Source organism: Pezoporus occidentalis, unplaced genomic scaffold (genome assembly GCF_034315485.1).
Source record: "Pezoporus occidentalis ecotype Australia unplaced genomic scaffold, CSIRO_AGI_Poc_V1 ctg262, whole genome shotgun sequence".
NCBI lineage: Eukaryota > Metazoa > Chordata > Aves > Psittaciformes > Psittacidae > Pezoporus > Pezoporus occidentalis.
In genome coordinates, this window is record NW_026914523.1 from 350,818 (window position 1) to 371,699 (window position 20,882).

The 20,882-nt window shown below is 55.4% G+C and overlaps 1 protein-coding gene across 11 annotated transcripts in view; it reads right to left on the minus strand.

Annotated features, from left to right (window-relative positions):
* The window catches only part of NCOR2 (nuclear receptor corepressor 2), a 237,005-nt gene that overhangs the window by 44,179 nt on the left and 171,944 nt on the right, over positions 1 to 20,882 (minus strand). For 8 of the 11 annotated variants that reach the window (XM_062624136.1, XM_062624129.1, XM_062624134.1 and 5 more), the window contains exons 15-18: positions 15,584 to 15,708; positions 14,530 to 14,702; positions 11,692 to 11,754; positions 2,856 to 2,998 (exon numbers count right to left, since the gene is read on the minus strand). In XM_062624136.1, the coding sequence (XP_062480120.1) occupies positions 2,856 to 2,998; positions 11,692 to 11,754; positions 14,530 to 14,702; positions 15,584 to 15,708 (504 nt within the window). Of the gene's footprint in view, positions 1 to 2,855; positions 2,999 to 11,691; positions 11,755 to 14,529; positions 14,703 to 15,583; positions 15,709 to 19,807; positions 19,871 to 20,882 lie in introns of those variants that run through there. The other 3 variants (XM_062624133.1, XM_062624132.1, XM_062624127.1) reach the window with 3 other exon arrangements.

The window sequence follows — 20,882 nt, forward strand, 5'->3', positions numbered from 1 at the left end:
CTGTCCTCCGGAAGCAGCTTTGTTGTGCAAAGCCAGCACCACTCAAAAAGCAAGGAATTTAAGAAACATTGCTGAAGACTGGTCCAAAGGATTCGTCCTTCAAGCAGGATCAACTTAGGAGCAACTCGCCCATCTTTGCTGCACAAGCCAAAACAAGCCCCAGCAATCACTACACTAAAGTGATAATCACACCGCCAAGAGGTCTCAGTGAAGACAGTGCCTAGTCTGCAACCCCTAACAAAAAGAGCAGCTCGAAGGACACCGTGCATCCCAAAGCTCTGCTTTCCTCAAACACTGATACTAGAGAGCGCGGCATGCACAATTTCAAGGCTAAGTGACGCTGATGCCTGGGCCACAGCCGAGTGCTCGGCAGTGAACCCAAGCCAAAACACACAGTGGGGCAGATAAAGCGAAGCCTCAAGGTAGCCTGACCCTGCCCCAGCAGTAACAGGCTGCCTGTCCCACGGTGCAGCCGGCTGGCAAGGACACCCTGATCCATGGAGGTGCTTGAAAGGGAGGAGGGTGAGGATCTGCAGCATCCAGCTTTGTTGAGCTAGGACCAAAGTGGAATTTCCCTCCTCAAACAGGCAGGACAAGGGTCTTGTGAGTGCTAAGCAGCTCAGGGAAGAGGAGGAATAGGGCTGCGTGTGCTGACACAGCTGCTCAGCCCCTGCGTGCTCCTTTCCTGGGTTAAGAACCTCTCCAGCAAAAAGATGGGTCTTCAAATTAAAACCCCCAACATGGCACGTAGGAGGGTATGGACTGTGCGGGCTCTGGAGAGGTGGAAAAGGAGCATCACCATGTCACACACCTTTGCCCGTTGCAACCCAAACCCTTCTACCTCCTAATGCTGAATGCTCCCTGGATGCTCAGAGGGAAGTTCCCCCCATCCCCAGAGCTCCTTGGGCTCTGGCCAGCACAAAAGAGTACAAGGGGCCTCTAAAACGCACAGCCCCATCCCACCTAGGACTGTCCTAGCACGGGGAGTGGGGACATCATGCTCTGCACCACACTTTGGGGACAGAGGGACCCTGCCAGGCTCTGCTTCCCATCCCACACCAGTCACTGCTCCCTGCCTGTCCCTGCAGCAACTCCAAGTCACCTGCACACTGCTGAAACCCTGTGTCACACCCACCTGGACGAGGAAGCTGCAGTATTAATGAGCCCCATGTGGGAAACGAGTGAGATCTGCTAATTAAGTTTACCCTCATTAAGCGAGAGGAGGAAAAGCAGAGCCCCTGTGTTTCTCCGCACAGCATCAGCAATAGCTGGTGGTGGTGAGGTCAGGGAATAACCTGGGAATGTCATGGAAGAACTAGGAGATGCCACGCTGCCTCACCACATGCTCCCTCCGCAGAGGTCACGGGTGACTACTGGGTATAGGATGAGATTTGGAGGCTTGGTTTGGTTGGGAATATATTTAGGAGTCAGGAAGGAAGGTCTATGGCAATTTAATCTCAGTTGTTCTTTTACTTTATTCAGCTTTCTGGCATCTGCTGTTGCCACAAAACAATAGAGCACAATAAATAACAGCTGAATGTTCATTGTTCTTCTCCACAACCGAATCCCATAGCCTCCAATGCTCAAAACCTAAAATGATGATGCTGATATAAACTGCAAGTGAGAGTGAGCAATTAGACTGGAGAAGTCTAGCGGCTGCCTTGGAGGGACGGATGCAGGGAAAAATGTGGCTCTGCAGAAAAACACTTCCGTGATATAATTTCTGCAACATTATGAAGCGGAGTAAATGAACACACACCGGTTGCACTGCCAGTTAAGCTGTATGAGCTGATTTCAGATTCTCCCCAGTAATGAACAATGATTTCTTTCTGATGGAACATTTTATATTCCGAGGGCTTGATGCACATTTCATCCCAGCCTTTCTATTGGTTTGGGGGTCTTTTATACAGTTTGTTTGCTTTGTTTCTAAAAACAATTGGGTGAAACATGGGAACACAGGAGTGTCTGTGCATAGAGAATTAATAAAGAATCGCCGATGTCTTCTCTTTCTCTCATTCCTATAGACTGACTAGGATATTAAATTCCTGCGTGAGTCATTGAATGTTTTCCTGTCTGTCTTTTTACTCTTGCTGTAATAGCTTGCTTGGAGAGATTCCTGCATTGAACATTGTCCTTTGCATTTTCAAAGCACCCCTTGGGGTTTAGCCATGTGAATTCTATTAGCCAGAAACTGGGAACCCCAGGATACTCTACAAATGAAATAATTATAATGCTTAAGTTGCTCTTAGCAGTCCATCCTATCTCCAGAACATCAAGCAAGCCCCTCTTCATTCACACTCTGCACCACATGCTAGGAAAGAAGCAGCATTAGCCCCTTCAGATGAAGAATCTGAGGCATGGAGGGATGTGCGCATCTGCCTGCAGCCCCAAAGAGAAGCTACATCCATGTTGGGACCAGCCTTTTGGTCCTAAACCGCTGAATTCCTCTGGAACAAACTGGCAGTTCACCAGGTAACTGGGGTACCTGCAAGGCACAGAACTGTGTGGCCTTGCCAGGGTGGAAAAGCACAACCTCACCAGCAGCAAAGTATCTGCGCAGCCAGGACTGAGCTCACGCCCTGGATTAACAAGGAGCAGCCCCGCTTCTCCTGCTGCTCCTTATCTCCCTGCGTACCAGCCGCACTCCAGATGCCCAGGCATCTCCCACACAGCAGCTCTCCCTCCTCCAGACCTCCCAGGGACAGATGGGTGGGCAACCCTTTCCTGCACCACTTCCCGCTCCCCACAGCTTTCCCTCCAAGATGATGAAGGCCCCCCCTTGGATGTGGGAAGCACGCAAGCACTTGCTGGGAAAGATCGACATAGGCCGGTGTGGGCTGCGATGGGGCTCTCACCATTTTCAGTTTGTGTTGCTGTAGGATCTCATCCAGGTTCTGCCTCTTCTTGTAGTTGAAGTAGAAGTTTTTGCACTGTGACACGGTCTTGGAGCCCACCATCCTGGCAATGGCCGACCAGTTCCGCCCATGCTCAAGGAGACCTGCGGATACAGAGCAAGGATTTAACACCAGATACACTCACATAATGGCAGCATTATCCACACAGGATGGGAAACATCCTCTGCACAAGCCAAACTCCACAGGAACAATATGGTCACTAGCACCCGTCTGAACGGCTTCGTAGGTCATCCCCTGGCCTAGAAGAGGCTGTTTTATTTTCCAAGAGGGAAAAAAGGCACTATGCTAACCACCTCTGGAACAAAATACGTCCCACAGCCACGTCTCGGCCAGCCACCAGGCAGTCAGGAAGGTGAGCAGCACTCCCTTCCCTTTGGGATGGCTGCAGGAGGCGTTGGCATGACCACGACAACTTAGGACAGCAGCTCTTAGTCCCTAGCGTGAAGCAAAGGCTCTTCCCACCCTCCTGTGCCCCAGTGATGACACTGAACAGGGTGACAAGGCAGTTCAGGGGGTTGGAGCATGAGGTCCTGTTACGGATGGGGAGGAAGATCCCAGGCAGGGAACCCCAGGTGATGTCCTGGGCTGGGAAGAGGCGTGCTGCGGATTAGTGCTGATCACAGGCTCAGTGAGCACAACCAGCTTCCCAGGTCAGGCACCAAGCCAAGGGCTGGCAATCCTGGCCAGATGGTGCCACCCGAGCATGAGGCTCCTGCCAGCGCTGGGGCAACCCAGCAGGGTGGAGGAAGATGAAGAGGAAGGAGCAAGTCAGCACCCTGTGTCCTTGCGGGCTCCGCAGCGGTGTCCTGGGCACCCCTGGTCCTGCAGCTCACAACCACAGCACACAGGCAGGCACAGCAGTGCCCTGGTCCCTCCATCCCAGGCTCTTGGACAAGATCCAGGTGGGCACAATCCAGGCTTGCTGGGAAATAAAGCCCCATTGCCAGCAGTCCTTCCTGGTGCATGGTTGGTGCTCCCCATGGTGCCCAGTGGAGCCGGAGCTGCCACCAGCCTGCCAGATGCTGCCAGTCCAGCTGGGTCCTGCCGGTCTGGCTGGATCCTGGCTGCCCACATGATGCCACACTCAGGCCAAAAACTCCCCTGATCCTCCCCTGCACCAAAGCATCCCTGCGCAGGATGCAGACACTGAGCCCAGGGGCAAGGTACTGCCACAAAGGTGACTTCAAGATGAAAACCAGCAGGGAAAGAACCTGCCAAGGGCATCACCCTCTTTTGTTAGGGGGTTTTCTGCCCAGAAGCCACCAATCACAGAGCCTGGGAAGAGGCACTGCCTGGGTATCTCTGTTGTTCATCCTCAACCCCTCCCCTGGCTGCTCTGATGCCATGGGGCTCAGGACCACGATGAGTGCCATGGTCAGGCTCCTGAACGTGGCTCTGCCCCAAGCACCAGCTCAGACCTCAGTGTCAGCCCAACAACAAACCCACCCTAGGACAGACTGATCTCAGCACAGACACAAGCAATCAGAGCCAGACGGACACACCTCCACCAGTGTGTGTGAGCCCTGCACCACGTACCCCAGGAGAGATGAAACCCCCCCCCCTCTGCTTCCCACATCCTGGATAAACCCAGTACCCAGCACAGCAGGAGTTAACATCCAGCCGGTGCCTGTATCCTGCCCGGTCCCAGCACCAGGGCTTATCAAATTGCATGTAAAGAGGCAGGCATCACACAGCGCTGAGCACCACAAAAGGCTGTGGCAAGCCAAGAAACAAGTTTGAGCTTTAACTCTGCAACTCCCAGCCTCGCTTAAGCCAAACCCACGACCTCCATCACCCCGCTGGCAAGCTGGGACTTCTCAGATACAATAATAAACACAAAAAGGGATGTCCGGCCACCAACCATGACAGATAACAAGCCGGGTTGGGAGTCCTCCCCCCACTGTTGCAGAAAGCTGCAGGGGAACACAGGACAGTCCCCTGTGTCACAACCTACCCCCTGTGTCACAACCCACTGCTGCTGTCCAAAGCAAACAAGCAGCTCAAGCCCGGTTTTGCTCATCACAGCGCTGGTGGCCCTGCACCAAGTGTGACAGCCGGGGCGTCACTTGCTGCCCCCCAGGCAAAGCCCTGCAACACTGGCAGCTCCAGAGGACGAGATGCTGTGCCACCCGGGAAGCGGGATGCGGCACAGCACAGCTCGGGGCTGGGGGGTGATGGATGCCAGTGCAAACAGTCCCAGCACGGTGTGACCTTTGCAAGCCGCGGGTGATGCCAGCTCCTGGCTGCCCTTTCCCCTGAGGTGCCTGCAGCCACGGAGCAGGTGGCTGTGTCCGTGCTGGGCTCATGAAGACGAAGCTGCTGCAGCCCCTGCCTGCGGGACCCGGCAAGCAGCCCAGCTCTTCCCTTTACACGAAACCCAGAGCAAAACAGCAGCACCTGCACCCACACTGCAATCCTCTGGGGAGGGACCAACCGAGACACCCCAGGACCTGCCAGTAAGCCCTCGGCTTCTCAGGCACCCTGGTTTGCTGAGCTCCACCAGCACGGAGCCTCTGCACCCCCACAGCCTCTGTGCCGTGCTCCCCAGCCCGCCTCGGCACCGCGCAGCCCTCGGTTCCGCAGCGCAACTGAAACTATGACTAACTGAGTTATCAGATCTCAAGGCAAGCTGCGCTGGCTGGGGCGGGGGCTCCGGACGCAGGGGCTGCCCGCAGGCACGCAGCTACAACGCAACCGCTGAGGTTAACCCCATCCTTCGGACCCCAAAGCCGGGACTTACGTGCTCCGGGTCCGGGTCCGGCGGGCAGGGAGCGTGCCCGGAGCGTGCAGCGGGCAGGCTGGGAAGGACGCGGGCGTCGGGGCACTTCTTCAAAGCCCCCCCGGGCACGGCAGCCCGCTGCGAAGCGCTGCGAGTGCTCCGCTCACACCCTCCCCACGCATTTTGCTTTCGCTCCCTCGCAGCAGCCGGAGACAGAGAAGAAAGCAAAGCCGGTTCCTTAAATCCTGGGGGCGAGAGGATTTCAGAGCCATGGGCGGCCGAGAGCGGCGAGCGAGTGGGCTCCGGGGCTGGAAACCAGGTCACAGGCGGAAGACTCCTGACCCCGATGGCAGAAGTTGGTGGGAACACATGCTCCGGCCCCAGCGCTCTTCCCTCCGGCGTCCTCTGCGCTCCTCCGGCTCGCCGGAGCTTTCCAACCCTCTGCAGCCGCGGTTGTTTAACGTGGATGGAAGCGCCTCCAGTGTTTTCTCCCCTACCTCACCTCCTCGCTCAGGGCTACGGGGAGGCTGCGCGGCTTCAGGAGATGCCAGACGTTGCCAAGAAATAATAATAATTAAAAACAAGAGGAAAAAAAGGCAGGAGCAAGGCAAAGGGGAGGGAGCAGCCGGCTGCGCGCCGCGGCTCCGCTCCTGCCAGCCCGGGGACGGGGAGCCGGTGCCGTCGGTATGTGGCGGAGCAGCGAGCGAGCTCTAATCTGTTCCTCTGGCTGACCCAGGGCTCGTTGCATCTGAATGTGACCTCTAGACAGAGCATTAATAACGAACGTGGCGCTGACCCAAGCTGACAAGGGGTGCGGCCGCTTGGCACCCGCTCCCGCCTCCCTCTCTCACTTTCTGTCTCCCTCGCTCTCGTCTGAATGTCAGCGGCAGGGGGAGGGATCCAGGAAAACAAAGCTTGGCTAATAGTTTCCTCCGCTCTCAAGTGAATCAAAGGCGCTTTTCTTTGGGGATGTGCGCGCTGGCGAGCCCAGTGGCACGCTGGCGGGATGCCGTGGCACCCTGGCACACCTCGGTCCTGCTGCCCCGGTGAAGGGATAGGGAGAGGATTGGCATTGGTCTCACTATGGGTGCACCGGGGCTTCTTCTCCGGTACCAGGAAGCAGAGGGTGGAAGGGAGGAGAAGCCTGGAGAACATCTTGGAGTGCAAAGGAGAAACCGGAGGGCAGCAGGGGCCATCAGCTCGTGCCCCATCGGCTGTCTGCAGAGTTCCAAGGCTCTCCAGCATGGCTGCCCTGCTCCATTCGGGGCTCGGCAAGGGTGGAGGGAGTCCATAAAAGGGTCCCTTAATGGGCGCTCGTGGATTATCAGATCACGGTTACACGGGAAGAACTAAGTGATCTCATTCCCCTATGCCTGACAGTACCTGGTGCAATCCTCCAGCCCCTCTTGCACCCATGAAACCTCTTGGGAGCAAGGATGGAGGCAGTTCTCACTATAGCACAGCCAAAACATGCCATAACCCCATACCGCAAAAAAGATTGGCACTTTGGAACCCAATGCATCCTGACAGCGTGGTTGGCATTGCTAAGCTGAATTAGCGCACCGCAACACTGCTTTCCTCCACTGATCTCGGGGCACTTTGCAGCACGTGGGAGAACTGATTCCCAAGGAAGGTAACTTCTCCAGGTCCATGGAGTCAGTGAGGGCAGAGCTGGATGAGCACTGGGTTCCTAAGGAGAGCAGTGAGGACAGGGCGCAGAGGGAAGCCCATGTCCCTGCAGGCGCCGGAGGCATTGCCAGAGGGACCATCATGCAGGCAGCCAGCTCGGTGTGATCTTGCTGCAATGATGGGTGATGCTCTTCCTTCCTTGAAACCAGGCTGTCATGCTCCTGATGGACCTCTCCCTCAGTGGCTGGATGCAACCATGCTTCTGATGTGCTTCATGGCCACGAAGGAGCTCACAACAGTCTTCACATATATCATGCCCCCTCTCCATAGGGAAGCAGTGCCACCAAATGAGGCATGGACATGGAGTCAGGACCCCTGGCCAGCTCAGCACTAGTGCTATCTTCCCACTCCACTGGCCCTGGATGGGGACCCTCAGTTCCCAGATCTCCCTTCTGAGCATCAACCTTCTGCTGCATCAAGCCTGTGCCCTGACCACAGACTTGCCCAGCTCTCTCCCTTGTACCACAACCCTCCTTGTGTGCTGTGTCTCCATCCTTTGGCCCTGCGAGGGGATGGGAAGCCTCCTCCCTCAGAGGTGCTATCCCCTCTGGTCTGGCTGGGGACACTGGAGTCTCCAGCTCAAGGCAGTGAGCACACGTGAAGCAGCTGCTCCTGGCGGACCCAGCTCTCTGCCTTCACCTGGTTTGGATATTATTCCTGCTCCCTTATTGTTGAAAAAATAACGCTCAAAATTAAAATGTAGGCTGTAAATTATAGTAATTACCCAGCAGTTCCCCCTGACAGGCCTTTTGTGTTTCATTCACTGACACTCACTAAGCAAATCCTCGCAGTTTGCTCCTACACGCTCGAGAAACATTCAGCCAACAGCAGCACAAAGCACAGCTCTGGGGGAACAGCAAGCAGGAGCACTACAGACACTATCCCGGGATAACACCCTGCCTGAAGAGCAGCAAAGCACCAGCCTGGCATGTTTGGGATGGGACTGCAGCTGATCACAGCTCTTCCAGGACAAGCATTAGGGTCAATTACTGCCTTGGATGCAGCTCTGCCCTTGTGGCACACAATCCACCCCATCCCAATGATTTCCACCGTGTCACTTGTACAAACTCCATGGCAAACACATGGCTTGCTCAGAGCAGGCAGATCCCATATTCTGGGAGGCTGTGCTCTGAGCTCCCCTTGCACCCAGCCTGGATGGAGAGCACCCAAGTGGGGAACCTCAAGGCACATCCCACCCCAGGGCCAGAGAGAGGGACAACACACAGCGACCAGCACAGGCTGCAAACCACCTTCTCCAGCCCACACTTACTACCATCAGCAGGTTTTTACAGCACTAAACATCTCTGACTGGAGAGGGAAAGGCTCCAGCATGAGCACAGGAGAGATGAAGGGAGGAAGGTATGGAGCTGCTGGTCCCTTGTGAGAGCAAGAGCTGCCCTGCCAAGAAGTGATGGAGGAAAAAGCAAAGACCCAACAGACCTGCCTCTCCCTGCCCTTCATCCAGCAGCTCGTTAGGAACAACAGTGCAAACCCAAATGAGGGTTGGAGGAGCACACAATTGTGTGTGTGTCTACACACGCACTCAGGCTCCAGAAGGATCCTGCACCATGAGACAGTGAGCTGAAAGGCAGCTGCGTTCTAAAGGTGATGGGAGATGCTGAGAGGGCTTTTGTGTCAGTGGGGTTGGGTGTGTGTTAATCTGAAGAAGTAAGTGTATTTTGTTTTAAGTAATCCACTTTAGTTTCATGAACAGAATGAGACTGGAAAAAAAATGGTTCAGGTCAGTCCAAAACTCATCTTGCTGAGCTGGTTGTTGTCAGAACTGAAAATCAGCCCTTGAAAGAATATCTTCTGTATCCAAGGAAATATTTTACATATACCCAAAATGAACTATTCAGGAGTCTTGATGGGTTATTTAACTCTCTGTCATCAGCTTTTTACATTCATGCCCAACCCTCCACTCCATCAAGCTGAATCCATCCCAAAAGGCCCAGGAAAAGGCATATGGAGCCAGAAGCTGGCCTTGCTGCAAGGGCAAGAAGCACAGAACGCCCTCAGCAAGGCTGGGAACACCTCAGGTGAGCAAGAAACTGCCATTTCCACACCGCCTCATTACAAAGAACAAAACCACTTGTTAGATGCCAAGGGGAAAACCCAGACTTGGGCGAGAAGAGAGACCAGACTTTACAGACTAACAAAGGTCATGCCGGAACCTCCCGGTTCATCAAGTTCAGCCCTGCAACACCGGGTGCTTAATGAAAACCTCCTGCTTTCAGGATCACGGCAGCGGTGCAGGGAGGCAGGGCCAGGAGAACACGCTCCCCTGTCATTACAGCAATCTCTGCACATTTTGACAGACTGGTGAATCAAAGTTTATTGCGTAATGAAAGTGTCATTAAGCAAGAACTTTCCTCTCGCTAGGTTTTCATTCCCCTAGTTAACTTTAATAACATGGTACTCCCCTTTATTGTCTCTTCCGACAGACACAGTCCTGCCTCTTCCCACTTGGAACTCTCCATGCAGCCCTGTGATTCTGGAGCAGAGCAGACAACCCTTGCATCTCACTGTCCCACGCCTGTTTTCCCTTACAGGAATGACATGGGGTTTAATGCCCTGCATGAAAATGCCAGGGGTGAACAGCAAGGCCAGGCTGATCTCCCTGTTGGTGGGCGCTGGGAGCAGAGAACACCGTCCCCATCAGATCAACCACCTCAGGGCGTTAGGGCTGATGTTCCATAGGACTCACATCTTGTTAAACTCCCTGAACCAGCCGCTGTGGGCTCAGGCTGCTACCAGCACCAGGGAAGAGCTTTTAACAGCTGAGTCCTTACAGTGAGAAGGATGGCACCCATGTCTCTGTGCTGGGTGCCCACCACCTCCTCCAGCCCCTGAGGTTACCTCCAGCCTTTCAGTTTGCAGTTGGAAAGCCCCACTGCACCGGTCCCTGGAAATACCAAATAGAGCCAGTTTGAAGCATTAAAGCGTCTGCTTCCTGGCAAAGGGGAATTTGGCTTCTCTGCACAAGTCTGCTGTTGCAATCTCAGTTTCCCAGGTTGTAATGGAGGGGGAAAACATCAGCAATCGGGCTTTACACCAGCAAATCTCCCTGCCTCGTCCTGGCCCCTGGGCTGGAATAATGCTACGTGCTCCCACACCTCATCCTTCCTCCACACAGGCTTTGGCAGCTGGTTTTAAGACTCCTTAAGCGCACCTCCAGCATAAAACAGCAAGAGGCACTTTTAAACAACCAGATGAGATCTCCAAAACAAAGCAGCGCCCGGATAAAATCCTTCCAACGACCCTCCCCTGCTCAGCACCTGCTCGCCCCACTGCCTGGCCCTGGGCCAGTTGGGTTGATTAAAGTCTATCTATTAAGTTTTGTGTCTATAGAGAGCCGCGCTCAGCGACGCGCAGGATTGGCACCGGCTTGTAAAGAGGGTTGGAACAGCTTAAAGGAGAGTGAGCCAAACACTTTGGGATATTCACAGGCAAAGTAATCCAAGCCCACGGCTCCCACCGGCACCTGGGCAGCCGGCGCTCCACAACGTGTAATCACCATTGCAGCAGCAGGTGCATTTTCCAAGGCGAGCCGAACCTGCTAACAGGCCTGTTTGCCTTTGCCATCCCCACACAGCACACTCATTTCCATTTTAATTTGCCATTTACAGCCCTCACCGGGCCAGGAGAGCCGGCAGTGATGCGAGTGGGATGCACGGGCTGGGGACACGAGCTCGACAGCCCATCAACAGGACGTGACTTTGGCAAAGGACCGAAAGCCGCGAAAAGAGCTGGCGCAGGAGCGGCACGAGGAGGGGAAGTGGCAAGAAGGGCTCTGCTACACTCAGCACTTTTTAAACACGCTCTCAGCAAAGGTTTTGAATCAGCTCCAGGATGTAAAGTCACCCCACGCTGCCCGCAGCCCGGCACTGTGAGTCCCCGACACGTGCCTGCGGAGTGCTGGGGTTCACTGTCCTCTCCCCAAGCCTCAGAGCTGTGAATGCTCTGAGCACATCTGGAACACATCACACCAACAGCACAAACCTCTGGAGAGAGGGGTGAAGCTGCACCTCGTGCTACGAGCAGCAGAAGCTGCAACAAGCACCAGGCAAGGTGCCTTCCTGCTTTTCTATGACCAGCTCCTGCCTTGCAGGACATGCCAGGCTCCAGCCACAGCCCAGGCATCCTTGGTGTCAGCACAGGGCTGGAGAGGCTGGGCACACCGCTGCCTGCCTCTCCCAAACAACTCCTGAGTCTCACTGGAATAAACCAGCAACAGGACAGGCAGAATCCAGCCCCACGGCTCAGGGCTGCCACCCTGCACCGACTGCAGCACTCAGACACCATCCATCCCTGATTGCTGGGTTAGCTCCAGCAGAACAAATAGCAGCAAGAAAACAAATGGCTCACCTTTTTTAGCGGTCTCCATCTCCTCTTCGGTCCAGCGAGAGCTTTCATTCATCTCAAGAGAAGCTGGAAAGGAGGAAGAAAAAGAAAGCAGTCAGTTGTGAGTGGGAGCCAGCAAGCCCGGGGAGCTCAGATACCCAAATGCACAAACCCCATCCTATGCCCTGTTCCCTACAGGCACAACAAAAAGCTGTGTGGTGCATAACCACTCCTGCAGGGAAGGCTGTTGCGGTGCAGGCTCTCAAGTCTTTTCCACACCACAGTAACCCATGCACAGCACCCTCCCTGGGACGTGTCTCAGTGATGCAAAACCTCTACTTTGGGACTGGAAGAGAAGCCAGATGGCTTGAGGGTGGCAGCAGATTTCCTGCTGATTTGGTGCCACGCACTCTGGCCCGCCAACAACAGGTACCAAAGACGGAGCTGGCTTCGGCTGTGTGCTTTGGAAGCGGCAGCCGCAGGGAGGGACCATCACCCTCGGCGCAGGCAGAAAACAGCATCACCACGGTGGTGACTGGCTGACCGCATCCATCATGGGAGTTGACCATGCTTGACCATGCCATCACCAGGCTCTTGGACAGCTCAGAGCCATTTCCACCCATACTGAGGGCTCCCCCAGAGCAGCACCCACCACAAGGGGATGTGCTGCTCCAGCCGGGAGAGGGATGTCAGCACCTGAGGCTCCTCCTCTCCCCCCTCCCAAGCACAGTGCTGGGGACACCGAGGCCCTGCATAAAGCCTTCACTATGCAACAGTCCTGTTGGCAGCCTGGCACTAGAGTGAACCGTACAATAACAAACCAGGGTGTGAGTCAGAGGCAAAAAGCAACTTGGTAAGGAAACAGATTTCCGGCTCAGTCTGCCAAGGGGTTATTACTCCAAACAACAGGCGAAGCATTATTTCAACAGTGATGAGAGATGTTTTGACAGTGTCCTTTCAAAATGGAAAACAGGCTGATAGGTTCAGGATAAAGGATATGGGTAAAGAGAGAAGGAAGCATCTTCCAAGAAGCTCAATAAGAAGCTGAGACCCTGTGAAAGTATAATGCGGGCTCTGATGCCCTCTGCATTGGGAAGAGGCATCTCCTTCACAGCTGGCTGAGCACAACTGCAGGTGCCACCTCCTGTAAGTCCGTGCAGGTCAAAGCCTTCCCCTAGGCCTTTTCCCCTTGGGCTGCTGGCCAAGAGGGAGGGAAATGGAGACTTGACTGCGGGCAGAGCCAGGGCCACGATGCTGGTTTACGCAAAAGAGAGTGTCCCCAACATGCTGCCAGGCCCCTCGCTCAGCTGGAGGATCCCTGTTATTGTATGGGAAAGAAATGTCAAAGAAACGGCCCGTTTCCTTTGATTGATGGTATTTACTGAGGTTGCTCAGTTATGAAACAGATGCCTACGGGGAGCTCCGGCACGCTGCAGTTAAACCACAATACAGTTTTGTGTTGTTTTTTAATGTTCAATTGGTATTTAAAATGCAATAACTTTCTTAGCCAACCTAAATTAAAGCACTATTAGAGAGACATGAAGTGAAACCAATTGCTCAGATATGTCACTGGAATCGATCCATTCCCTCTTCCCAATTTAACACAGTCTGAAGTCTTTTTCTCTGCGTTTGCAGCGAAGTTTATGAAGGACTCCGAGATGCTGGGATAAAAAAGAATTCCCATCTAAGTTCCTGCCATTATCTGCTGCTTCTTTGCAGCATTGCTTAACAAGTTGGAGAGGGAGAGAGGGCTCTGTTGTGCCGGGAACTATTTATATCGCCTGTATGAAAACAGCACTCGCAATCAAGGCTTCAGCCAGTTGTCAGCAGAGGAACAGGGAGGCGAAACACCTCCGGGTGATTTATAGCACACGGAACAGAACAAGCAAGAAACTGCAGAGCAAGGAAACGGAGAGGAGTCACCCTGCTTTTATTTTTACTTGCCTCTAGGTAGCACAGTAATAATTTTGTACTTGGTAAGAGTAAAGTATAGGAAAACCAGCCAAATTCCTTGATGTAAGGCTTTTGTAAGTCAATCCATGAGCCGTTTCCCAAGGTGGCCACTACGGATGCTGCAGATGTGAGAGGCAGATGCACCTGATGCGGGGCTGCAGATGCTGCCACGGATTCCCATCTAGCCTGGGACTGGCAGCATCATGCTCACAGCCATGGGTCAGGGGGCCTAGCTAGCCCTGCTTGCTAGCCAGGGCACTAGGGACCAGCACAGAAAATGCTGCTTTTTGGGCTAAACAAGAGCAACCTGAGTGCACACGCATGACGTCAGCCATGACCCGCTGCCCCCCTCACCACGTCCTTCAGCTGCAGAGATGGGAAGGGACCAGCCAAATTCCCAAGGCCAGGGGGTCACAAACCCCACAGGCTGCAGCTGCTCAAGCTCCAGGCAGGTTTGGAAACAGAGAGGGCAGGAGAACTGGCAGAGACCGGGCAAGCCCAGGATGGCAAAGCAGGCTCCTAGGCAGAGATCAGGGGTACTCAAAGCCCAAACTACTGCAGAGGGAAACACATCTCTGGGTGCAGGAGGGACACAAGCTCTGCATGAACGCAGCCAAAAGTGCTTCTGAAAACCCTCTTTTTGTTCTGCAGTACTTCCTCTCTGAGGCCATAAACCACACCAACAGCCAGGACAGGCCAAGCTTGCATATGGCTCTGCTCTATCTGGGTGAACTGGGTAATTTGTGAGATGGAGAAACGTAATTGTTGCTCCCCAAAACGGAGGATTCCATGAAGGAAAACCCTCCTCTGTGAGCAGGGAGCAGAGCACGGTGATGCCCCATCACACCAGAGAGGACAACCAAAAAGCTGTGCCAAGATCTCCCCATCCCCATAACCACTGCTACCTACCGAGCTCCGCGCTCTGCTGCGGGGCGGTCGCCTCCTCGTTGTTGGCTTCATTGGCCATGGAGCGGGTGATGCGGCCCTTGCGCCTGCCCTGGCTGTTGGCAGTTTTCCGACCCTTGGAGGTGACCGTTTCCTTCTCATCATTGTCTTCCCCGGATGTGTCGTCGTTCTTGTCCCTGCAAAATCAGGGAGGAAAGGGAAAAACCCCCGTGGTTGGTCTGAGTTTTAGGTCAAGCAATTATTCCTCTGCACGTGTTTGGGGATGAGGGGTTTCTGCTGGGTCTTTGGAGGTGGAGGGGAGAGCAGGTCTGCATTTGTTTTTGCACACACAGGCTCTTTTCCTGGCTGGGATTGGTGGTGGGGTGATTTGTGGTGGGGCTTTCTTTCTGCAGCTGGCTGCAGCTCCACCACCAAGTGCACGCAGAGACCTGACGGAGACAGGTTTAATACCAGACCATTCAAATTCATCCCTGCCTCCTCCTCATTTATCTTCCTGAAAGGACCTGCTGGTAAATGTCTTTGCAGCCTAGATATAATGAAGCCAGATGTTCTTTTAAACCAAGTATTAAGCCCATTACAGATAGCTAGCGGTCTGCGTGCCAACCTTTCCCCGCCACGGCTCCGACACTCCCTGTTTGGTGTGAGGGAGGCAGGGCTGGCTGAAGCCCTTCATCTGGGAGCGCTCACGTTGCCATCAATAATGCTAAAGGTGAAGTGCCGCGCTCGGCTGCGCCCAGATTGCTTCTCTGGCTCCCAGAGGCTCTCACAACAGCAAAACAAGCTGGAGGATCAGAGGGGCTTTGTGGGTTGATTGGGTTTATATATATAAAAGAGCTTATCAGAGTTGTTTTCCAAGGTTGGGAGCAGCTGGGATGAGGAATGAAGAGGAGAGCAGGCTCTGCTCTTCCCTCCCTGCGGAGGAGGTGCAGTCAGCACACATGGTCCTGCACGGGGTCAGGCAGCCCTGAACTATGTTAGATCCAACCACTGCATCCTAATGCTGCATCCCACCACCACATCCCCAGCCCCTCAGCAGGCAGGGAGGGATTGTCCTTACTTGGTCAGTTCCTCTTTGTCGTTCTCTGTTTCCTGCTTGTCTTCCTCCTTCTCTCCCTCTTTCTCCTTCTCTTTCTCTTTTTCATCTTTATCTTCTTGGCCGCTCCGGGGCATTTGCTGCTGCTGCTGCAAAACAAGGGACGTAAAACAAAACAACCCCTCAGTGCTGAGGCGGATTCATCGCAGCACCTGGGCCAACCTAAACAAACGCCTCGAAACAATGCTGGGGGCGAGCGGCCAAGAGGAAAGAGTGCTGCAGGCAGAGAGTACAGCGGGGTGCTTGCAGAGGCCATGGAGGCTGAAAGCCTTCCGGGGAGATCAGGGGGAGTCTGGGCTCCTGTTGCAAGCAGTGGGACAGCCCCAGGGGCTCCCCCGGGGCAGGCAGTGAGCAGGGAGGTGAGAACAACCCCCTGTTCCCTGCAGATGATGACTGTCACGATTTGCAATCACGATTTGCAGCTGGTGGGATTCATTATGCTGGAGCATGAAGGAGATGGGGGCACCAGAGATGCCCTGAGACTCAGCAATACCAATGCTGCGATCTCTTCCTCAAGCATCTGACATGGTCATGCACCCCAACTGCTCCAACTCTATCGCCCGGGCCATGGTACCCGAGGGAGGGACACGGTGATTATAATAGCTCTGGATTTTGTTTCAACAGCTGCAGGAAGGAGGATGCTGGGGAGGCCTAGTTCCCCTGACCTCCCTTCCCTCTGGCGACTGGCAACCGAGAGGCATTTCATAGAGAAGTAGGAATTAGAGGCGGAAATGATTTATTAAACCATCCTGCTCCTGGCTGCTTGCTCCAGGAAAACCCACCCTGGGCTCGCCCAGCCCCTGACCAAGCTGCAGGGCTTCCACCATCCCTTGGGAAAGGGTTCAGTGATGTAATGGGGGGAAATTGCCTTAAAGCGGATTTATCAGCAGAAAGTATGGTCCCAAGTGGCCAGGTCTGGCTGGCACACAGCCATTCGGCAAGTGTGGATGAGGTGTCCCTGCCTCCCTCAATCCAGCAAGATAGGCCTGTCCTTGATATGGGAGGCTGCCTCCAACACAGGCATCCCTGCAGCAGCGGCACTGGGTGCAAGCTAAACCCTCTGCCCCCAGGGGCTGCCGCTAAAACAAGAAGCATGGAGCTGTCACAACAGGCTGTGGAGCAGTTGAACGAGCAAGCTGCTGATTCTTCCAGGCCCTGGTTCAACACAAGTCCTCAGAACACAGCGCTGCCATCACTGAATCCCTGCAGACTTTCAGTTCCTCCTTGTACAGGGGAGGCAGCTGTGCCACCGGGACGCGGCTCAGCAGCACACGTGTGGCAGGCATGGCCAGCCCCTGCAGCACCCCCATGCCAACACACGTGCTGAACGCACCCACATCAGCTCACACCCCCGCTGCACCCCCAAGGAACGGCTCCGTGGGATGCAAGGCTGGGAAGATCCAGGGGAGGGGGAACTGGGGAACAGTTCACACTCGGTCACACACAAGATTTTCCAGTCCATAAATCTCTCAGGCTTGGGGAATGAGCTGTCTCCTGCAGCAAATGGCCAACAACAGCATCGCACCCAGCGTGCCAGGCACTGCCATCACCAGTCCCCAACCCAGGGAGAAGGAGGCGGATCAGGATCCTGCCTGGCTGCACACGAGCAAGGGGCATTGTCACACAGGTCTCCCCAGTGCTGCTCTGAACCTGGTGACTCCCTGAGTCACACCAGGGTGAACCCTGAGCATGGGTTCAGCCCCAACAAACACCATGGGATAAGGGTTGTCACCTCTGAGGGTCAGCGGGGAGCAGGGCAGGCTCTGCTGTCACCACCCATCCCTTCACCAAGTGCTTTGGCAAGGGAGAGGAGCCCAGGTGAGCTTCGCAGTATTTCTATCACCCCATTGTGAATATTTTCTTCTGAGGGATGGGGATCCCTGCATCCTGAAGATCCCATGTCCCTGGGGTGTAAACCCAGCCCTTCTGCAGCGGTGACTGTATGAGCCCCTGCCCCTGCACCAGCCTGGCGGGGGCTTCCAAGGAAACTTCAACATCATCTCATCTTGTCTTCATGCTTGTCTGAACCAGGGGGCTGTCACCCCAAGCAGCCATCACAGCTCCTCCCCAGAGGAACAGGCTGGGAATGTGGATCTCCCTGTGCCAGCCTGCAAGAGCAGGGGTGGAAAGGCAGGGAAGAGGTGCGAGTGGCCATGGTGGCTCATGCTGCAGTGTGGGTGCTTCCCTGCAGAGGCATCTGCCGAGCTCCAGCATAACAAGGACTGGCAAACCCCATGGCCTGGCTTCAGTGCATCCCTCTCCTCTGGGAGGTTTCAAGCCCAGCCTGCTAGGACATCAAATTAGGGCTTTTCCACTGCAGAGGAGCATCTCGATCCAAGGATGCCCTCTAGTGATTGCCCTGCTCCAGCCCGACGGGTGCCCGACACCAGGAGTGAGAGCCAGGAGGGCACAGCACCCTGTGCAGCGGGACAGGACGGGAGGGGACAGGACTGGTTGGCTCTCACCTGCCAGGCTGAAACGCATAAATTGGGCAACACCATCACCATGAGGCCATGGCTGGGAAAACTGTCCCCAGCTCCACCCGTGGCTGTGCTCATGTCTGCATGTGAAGGTGGCTTCGAGCCAAATGCTGCTTTGAACCCTGGCAAGCATGCAGTGATGGCTTATTCCCTATGCTAGGGCTCGGTTACGTGTGGGGCACCCCCTGAACACCCCAGGAAGTACCTCTGGGGATGGTCACGCTCATGAGTGACACCTCACATCCCACCCAGGGGTATGTGCTGGGCTGGAGGCTGCAGGGCTGGTTGAAGCCGTGGGGAAACAGGCACCCTGGGGTCCTGAATGCAACCATGTGAGAGCTCAGATGCAAACAGCACGTGGAGTAAGGAGGTGGGACACCCCGCAGGGACCAACCACAGCAGCTGCCTCAGCCTACCCATGCTACCTGCTCCACCCCAAACCTCAGCCCGGTCAGCATCGGAGCCGGACCATGGCACGGCACAGCACCGCACCGGGAAGCCACAGCCAGGGGACCATGGGCCGGGCGGTCCCCCACTCCCGGCACACGGGGAGGCTATTCTTAGTGCTGGACGCGGACCAGCTCTGGATGATTCAAGGGACGGGACGCCATCCCAAAGCGTGACAGGCCAGGAAATGCTTCCCCAATTACGAGCCGATGTTTCCCTCTGATTCACGCTGCCCCGGTTAGAGGTGGACCAGCAGGTGGGTCAGCTCTTAGCGGACACACCAAAGCCCAGCACCAGAACTGCTCAGCTCCCAGCAAGCTTCAACCTCTCCCCACCTATATCCCTGCCCCCCTGGGGATGAGGCACCCTGTCACCAGCAGGTACGTGCTCCCCACCTTGCACAAGAAGGTGAAGGGACATGCCCGAGGCCAGGGAAGATGCCTGTGGCAGAGGGCAGGGCTGGCCCTCCCGTCCCTCCCTCCCAGGTCAGACGCTCTAACTGCTGGACCACCCTTCCTCCTCCTCACATCGCTGCTGCTTGTTTTTGCTGCCGACACATCCTGTTTATTTAGAAAGGCCCCAGGACAAAACTGCACACGGGATGAGCGGCCGATCCTGCTCCGAGTCCATAGGGACGGGCGGCCTCCTTCCCTGTGCTCCGGCATGAGCTGATCCGTAATTACAAACACCTGCTCTCCTCTATCCCGACTTCCCACCAGCCCTGGAGCAGCTGGATTGGAGCAGAGCGCTGCCAACATCCCGGGAATACCGGCCACCCCCTTGCCCCAGCACCAGCTCCCCGCCGGAGCGACACTCGCCCTGCCCAGCTCCATTGAGCACGGCACAGGGATTTCAGCCACTCCAAAGCTCTAGCTCCGAGCATTCTTTCAGGGGACACCAGCTTCCAGGTAAGTCCCGGACAAGGAATCACCAGCTCACTGCATGCCCAGCAATGGCTCTGCCTGAGAGAAAAGCCCCGGCAAGGAAGAGGTGCAGCTCCTCCCACTCTGTTTACTTCCTCTGCCGAAGCACTGCCTGCTTCTGGAAGCAGGATGGGAGGACAGGAGGAGGTGGGGGAAAGCAGCTCCCCAACCTTCACCCTCCACAGCCCTGACGGAGACACCCGGTGCCTTGGCACGGAGACACTGAAACCAGGCAGAAACCCCTTCCCAGCCAGCAGTGTGTCCCCCTGCATCCACAGCACCCTGCTCACAGGCTCTCCGCGAGCTCCGGACCCTCATCCCCATCCCAAATCACTCACCTCCCCGCTCCCTGGCTCCCGTGAGCGGCCGGTCCCCGACAGCCCCATCGCCGGCTCCCGGCCCCTGCTCACCGCCCAGCCATCCGGGCGCGCTGTGCCTTACATTCTCCGGCTCTGAAGGCTTCCTGACGATTTGCATAGTTAAGCCGTAAACTAACCACAACATTCCTCTTATGATTTTGCAATCTGCTGGAATAACGTGGTCGCTCTAAGTCGAGTCGATGAATCATCATCTATAAACCACAGCTCTCGTCACCGGGGCTCTCAGTGCTGGCTGCAGCCAGCATGATTAATCCACCAGGATGCCAAGCTTAACCTATGGCACAGGGCTATTTATTTTCCAAACTTGCAAACCTCCGGAAAATGACTGCTCCTGCCTTCCTCATCCCCTTCTCTGGGAGATGAGTGGGGACCATGCCAGAGTCCAGCACACAAACCTCACTCGCTGCCCAACGAGCATCCCAGTGCTAACCACCAGACTGTGCACCTTGCAAACGAGGTCACTCACAGCCCCCTTCACTCCCTGCTGTGCAGCACCCTCAAAATACACACCAGAACACCACTGTCACCAGCACGGCTCAGTTCCCCAGCCCTGGTCCTGCTGGGGACCTTCTCGCAGCAGCTCCCGTGTGATGTTTAGCTGAGCTCATCCCTCTTGTTCCCACCCCAGGACAACCAGCTCTTTCCATCCCTGTCCATGTCACTTGCTGTGGGACAGGCTGGCAGGGAACTGGCTCAGGTCACAGTGATGGCACTGTGCAAGAGCCCAAGTGCCAGCTGGGAGTGAGAGCTCCCCTCTCTCACACCATGTTTCGAGGCCAGCCTGGCTGCACAGGGAATGTCATTTGGCGGCCAGCAGGTGCATCACATCCACTGCCATCATTATGGGCTCTTACAGAACAAGAACACACCACAGAAACCACCAACTCCTGCCTGCTCCTTACATCAGGAGGGAGCAAAGCATGGGCAGAGGGAGCCGTGTGTGCCACGATGAGCCGTGAGCAACTGGTTTTGGTGCTGCACAAACCCATCCACTGGCACCGCAGGCAGCAAGATCCAGGGGTTTTGCTTGAAG